This window comes from Lolium perenne, chromosome 3 (genome assembly GCF_019359855.2).
Source record: "Lolium perenne isolate Kyuss_39 chromosome 3, Kyuss_2.0, whole genome shotgun sequence".
Taxonomy (NCBI): Eukaryota; Viridiplantae; Streptophyta; class Magnoliopsida; order Poales; family Poaceae; genus Lolium; species Lolium perenne.
The window spans coordinates 30,597,075-30,602,770 of record NC_067246.2 but is presented as its reverse complement, the minus strand read 5'-3'; the positions used below and the strand labels follow the sequence as shown (position 1 = coordinate 30,602,770).

The 5,696-nt window shown below is 49.2% G+C and overlaps 1 protein-coding gene and 1 pseudogene across 1 annotated transcript; both read left to right on the top strand.

The window, feature by feature from the left end:
• The first annotated feature begins 974 nt into the window (after positions 1-974).
• LOC127339109 (uncharacterized) lies at positions 975-2,611 on the top strand (annotated as a pseudogene).
• A 343-nt stretch (positions 2,612-2,954) lies between these two features.
• Positions 2,955-4,394, top strand: LOC127339110 (BTB/POZ and MATH domain-containing protein 1-like). The gene has a single exon (XM_071827133.1). The coding sequence runs from the start codon at positions 2,955-2,957 to the stop codon at positions 4,392-4,394; it is 1,440 nt and encodes a 479-aa protein (XP_071683234.1).
• The last annotated feature ends 1,302 nt before the right edge of the window (positions 4,395-5,696 follow it).

Below are 5,696 nucleotides of genomic sequence, written 5' to 3'. Positions count from 1 at the left end.
GTTGTGAGAGGTAAGAGGTTGTTCTCTATCCGGCGGCTTTGAAGCGACAGCCAACGCTATGTACGGTCATAGGTTTGCCGCCGCCAAAACGGCTTAGGTACGTTATGGAAGAGTGTGGTACGTACTCACCAACTAACCTTAAGTACTCACCAACTAATACTCAGTACGTGTGGAATTACTTGTCTTAGATTTATGTAGGCACGCATGTATATATGTAGATATATATGTGAATAATATGGATAAATCAGTGACATGCAATTAATTAATTGATCGGGTAGAGTAGTATTGGCTATGCGTGCACATCTTTTGCCCTAGGTGGAATCTAATCACGTGAAGATTATTAGAGAATTGACTTGGTATAAAGGCGGTTTGGAGGAAAACTTGGTACATTTGATTTGAAAACGTATGGCTAGCTCAAGAAGAAGGAAATTATCGATCTCTCCCGGCCGATTGAGGTGAGCGAGCGAGGGAATATATATCGATGGACACTCCCGACATGCACTCGCGCAGAAGGCGGATCGATTAGATGTTGACCAGGTGTGTAATTAAATCCAGGCGGATGGATTAGAAGAAGAGGAGGAGGAAACCAAGTGATCGATGCCATGCAGACACGTTGGTTGAGCTGGCGCGCGTGAGAAATACTACGGCAGGATTTAATTTGTCGGTCGCTTAATTAATTTGGTTGAACGAGTAAATTGAGCTGGATTTGTCGTCATAAATTGAGGTGGATTTGTCGTCTCATCGCGACAAACAAATTAAACGATGGAGGATCGCTTAATTTGGTAGTACGTCCCGGCCGGCCGGCCGGATGCGCGAGAAGCAGCTCACGTGCGGACTCCTCCGATCGATTAAAACAGTCCGTACTGGACCAGGTGAACTTGGCTGCCAACGCAACTCAACGCGCGCGTGAAAGATATATTCACAATTAATGCGGCCGGGCCTCGTCGGAAGCAATCAAAGGGGAGCGAGAGGAAATGGCCCCACTAGGGCACGCCGATGGATGTGCATCGTTTGCGAGCCAGCCTGGCTGGATCGATGGCCCACGGCTGGATGCCAGGCGAACCTACGTGACGGACTTGGACGTACTCCACCAAGTACCAACTACGCGACGCGACGCGCACCTGCTCCGCGCGCGTGGGTGCACAAACCTCAGCGCGACGGGCAGCTGCTACAACTCCACGGGCATCGCAGGCGTTGGGAAGGAAAGCCATCTGGTCCGATCCGACGACGGGGCAGACCGGCAGCAGGAGCTGGAAGTTGTCGGTACCGGACGAGTTCCGTGGCAATGAGAGCCGCTACGTGCAGGACGACCGGCTCACCATCCTCTGCACTGTCGAGGTCCTCCAGGAGGAGCACGACGACTATTCCTTCCGTGGGAGCCGGTACGTGGATCAAAAGTTCTCAGAGTCCGAGAGGAGGAGGAGCACGCATGCATGTTGCCCGACGGATCATGGCGAAATGAGAGAGAGCACCACGCGCCGTGTCAGGGTCGACGACATGCGCGCGTCCACCTTCAGGGCCATGATCCGCTTCATCTACACCGACGAGCTGCCCATCAAAGCAATCACAAACGATGCAACGAACCCAGCGTGCTTGCAAATTAGACAAGTGTGCAGCAAAGCGCCGCGTGGCCATGGCGTGCGACCTGCTCGCGGCCGCGGATCGCTACGACCTCGAGAAGCTCCGTCTCATGTGCGAAGAGGTACTCTATGAAAGCATGGATGCCGCTTCTGTCATGCCGACTCTGTTGGTGGCGCATGGCCGGTACAACTGTCGACAACTCGAGGCCTCTTGCATCGGTTACCTGGCGTCCGATGCGGACGTGTACACCTCCGTCAGAGCAACAGATGTGTACAGGAAGCTAGAAGAGAGCTGCAACTCCTTGGTAGTAGAGGTCATGGACAAAGTCGCCACACAAAAATTAGCCGACAGCTCCTCCTCCTCCTTCGACACCGCCAGAAACCCCACACGGGCAAAGAAGATGAGTGTTTCGACGTATGATGCGTCCAAGGTTGTCAGCGGCACACACGAGATGAGGATTCCCAACTTTGGTGCTCTTTATCGGAAGAAAAGAAGGACCTATGGTGCTGGTAGAGAAATACAGTCCAACACTTTCAAGATCGATGGTTATGACTGGAAGCTGGTGGTAGACCCAGCCGGAAAGAATCCGGAAAATGAAGAGTGTGTCTATGTGTCCGCTGAGTTGTTAACTGATCCAGGAACTGCCGGTGTCAGGGCGTCGGTATGTTTCTGGATGCATGGCCCTAATGGGCAAGACGAGCCAACAGAAAAAGACTATATGCAACACATATTTACAAGGTACGCACAGTCACATGGGAATGATGTCATCGCCACCAAGGACGCAGAGCAGCGTTTCCTAGCGCATGATGGCTCTCTAACCATACGATGCAGCATCATAGTCACCAACAACTCCTGCATTGCTACTGGCACCCCCACTGCTTGTGGTGTCGGAGCGCCGCCGCCCAGCATTGTTCGGCACCTCAAGGAGCTACTAGCGAGCGAGAAGGGGTCGGACGTGACATTCCTAGTCGAAAATAGGGAGATTCGTGCGCACAAGCTCCTGATTGCCGCGAGGTCTCCCGTCCTATAGGAGATGGTTGTGGGGGTGGCCAACAAGGCGGACCATGTCGTACCGGTCAACGATATGAAGGCTACGGTCTTTGAGGCCATGCTACACTTCATCTACACCGACGAGCTGCCTCCTATGGAACACTTAGCCCTTGCCACCAGTAGTGGCACTGAGGGTATATCCTTTGCTATGAAAGAAATAACCCTTGCTAGTAGTTCTTCCGTGGACGGTAGCTTGTTGATTGTCGGAGACATAATGGCTGCGGCATGCAGGTTCAGTCTTGACAAGATGAAGGCCAAGTGCGAGACCTTGCTAGCGGGGTCCATCAAGAAAGAGAACGCACAGAGCACGCTCACGCGTGGCCATGGCGTGCGACCTGCTCGCGGCCGCAGATCGCTACGACCTGGAGAAGCTCCGGCTCATGTGTGAAGAGGTACTGTATGAAAGCATGGATGCCGCTTCTGTCATGCCGACTCTGTTGGTGGCGCATGGCCGGTACAACTGTCGACAACTCGAGGCCTCTTGCATCGATTACCTGGCGTCCGATGCCGACGTGTACGCCTCCGTCAGAGCAACAGATGAGTACAGGAAGCTAGAAGAGAGCTGCAACTCCTTGGTAGTAGAGGTCATGGACAAAGTCTCCACACAAAGATTAGCCGACAGCTCCTCCTCCTTCGACACCGCCAGAAACCCCACACGGGCAAAGAAGATGAGTGTTTCGACGTATGATGCGTCCAAGGTGGTCAGCGGCACACATGAGATGAGGATTCCCAACTTTGGTGCTCTTTATCGAAAAAAAAGAAGGACCTATGGTGTTGGTAGAGAAATACAGTCCAACACTTTCGAGATCGATGGTTATGATTGGAAGCTGGTGGTAGACCCAGCAGGAAAGAACCCGGAAAATGAAGAGTGTGTCTACGTATCCGCTGAGTTGTTCACTGATCCAGGAACTGCCGATGTCAGGGCGTCTGTATGTTTCTGGATGGATGGCCCTAATGGGCAAGACGAGCCAACAGAAAAAGACTATATGCAACACATATTTACAAGGTACGCACAGTCACATGGGAATGATGTCATCGCCACCAAGGACGCAGAGCAGCATTTCCTAGCGCATGATGGCTCTCTAACCATACGATGCACCATCATAGTCACCAACAACTCCTGCGTTGCTACTGGCACCCCCACAGCTTGTGGTGTCGGAGCGCCGCCGCCCAGCATTGCTCGGCACCTCAAGGAGCTACTAGCCAACGAGAAGGGGTCGGATGTGACATTCCTTGTCGAAAACAGAGAGATTCGAGCGCACAAGCTCCTCATTGCTGTGAGGTCTCCCGTCCTATTCGAGATGGGGGTGGCCAACAAGGCACACCACTTTGTACCGGTCGCCGATATGAAGGCTGCGGTCTTTGAGGCCATGCTGCACTTCATCTACACCGGTGAGCTGCCACCTATGGAACACTTAGCCCTTGCCACCAGTAGTGGCACCAAGGATATATCCTTTGCTATGAAAGAAATAACCCTTGCTAGTAGTTTTTTGGTGGACGGTGGCTTGTTGATTGTCGGAGACATAATGGCTGCGGCATGCAGGTTCAGTCTTGACAAGATGAAGGCCAAGTGCGAGACCTTGCTAGCGGGGTCCATCAAGAAAGAGAACGCAGAGAGCATGCTCACGCTGGCACGCCAGCACAGCTGCTCAAAGCTCGAGGATTACTGCGCCCTGTTTCTCTTATCGGGATATGTGACTCATTACAGAGAACGGGCTGAACACGATATGCTAGAAAGGATTCGCTCTTCTTTTTTCATGTGAAAGAAATTCTGGGCCGTAAACAATGTCATTTCCTATAAATGATACTTTTGGAGTGGTATTTTTCATGTTACGGTCTCAGAACCACTATCACTTAGATAGTGAAATATGTCATTTTGTTGGATTGTCGTGGCAATGCTCTTGTCCTTCTAGTGATGAAGCTGGTAAAAAATGAGTTTGGCTACCGCGCATAGCTACAAATTCACGTAAGAGGTAGCTTTTTGTGTGTGAAAGTATCGCATTACCCCAGTTTTTACTATATACTCTGCATGTACTATTTTCTATTGTATTTTCATAGATATTCACCAGTTCGAGAGGACTGTAGGATATATTCATTAGTTTTGTACATTAAAAATAGGTAATTGCCGAGGGTTGCCAATTGTTCATTGTGTGTTTCAATAGGTTGAGTTGGTGACTTGGTGCTACACACTACACTGATGCATCTTCATCATTATTACACAAAATAGCTTATCATCAAGTTGCACACAAATCAGCTCATAAACACGCATAATTTCTCACAAACATTTAAAGTTTATCCACAAACACATAGTTCATTACTCAAATCAACGACAACCGGCACTCCTCTGTTGCCCCCATCATGTGCACCAATTCTCCATGAGATCCTTCTGAAGATCATCACGTGTATATTCTTAGGACCATGGGTCTTGTTGTCGTCGCACCCGCACCAGATGCCCCATCAACTCATAGTGATGCCCGTTCACATTCTGACCACGCTCGCTCTCAATGATCATGGTATGCATGATCAAGCAAGCCCTCATGATGTACCAAATGATCTCTTGCTCCCAAAACTTCGATGGACCTCAGGAAGATGTTTAGATGAAGTGTGATTTTTGGAATGGTAGGGGCATCTAGGCCCTGGGTAGACAAAAATATATAGATGATAATCTTGTACCTTTACAGTTGGACTACATTGGTTTCCAAGAGACAAAAAAGCAGCAGTTTAGCAATACTTATTTGAAGTGTTTGTTAGGTAATAATAATTTTGCCTAGAAGCTCCTTCCTTTCGTTGGCTCTGCAGGTGGAATTTAATAGGTATTAACCTTGATGTATTTGATGTTTTAGCTTGGGAAATTAAGAATTTCTCTATTAGTATTGTAGCTAGGAATAAAATCTTAGATTTGGTGGTTAGGATCACTACTGTCTATGGCTCCCCTTATGACTTGATCTTATGCTACGCTTATTTGGGTGTATGTCCATTATATTATTCACCCAATGACATAACCTTATTGTTAACATCATCCAATGTTCATGATCTAGAAACCATGATCATCTATTAATCAACAA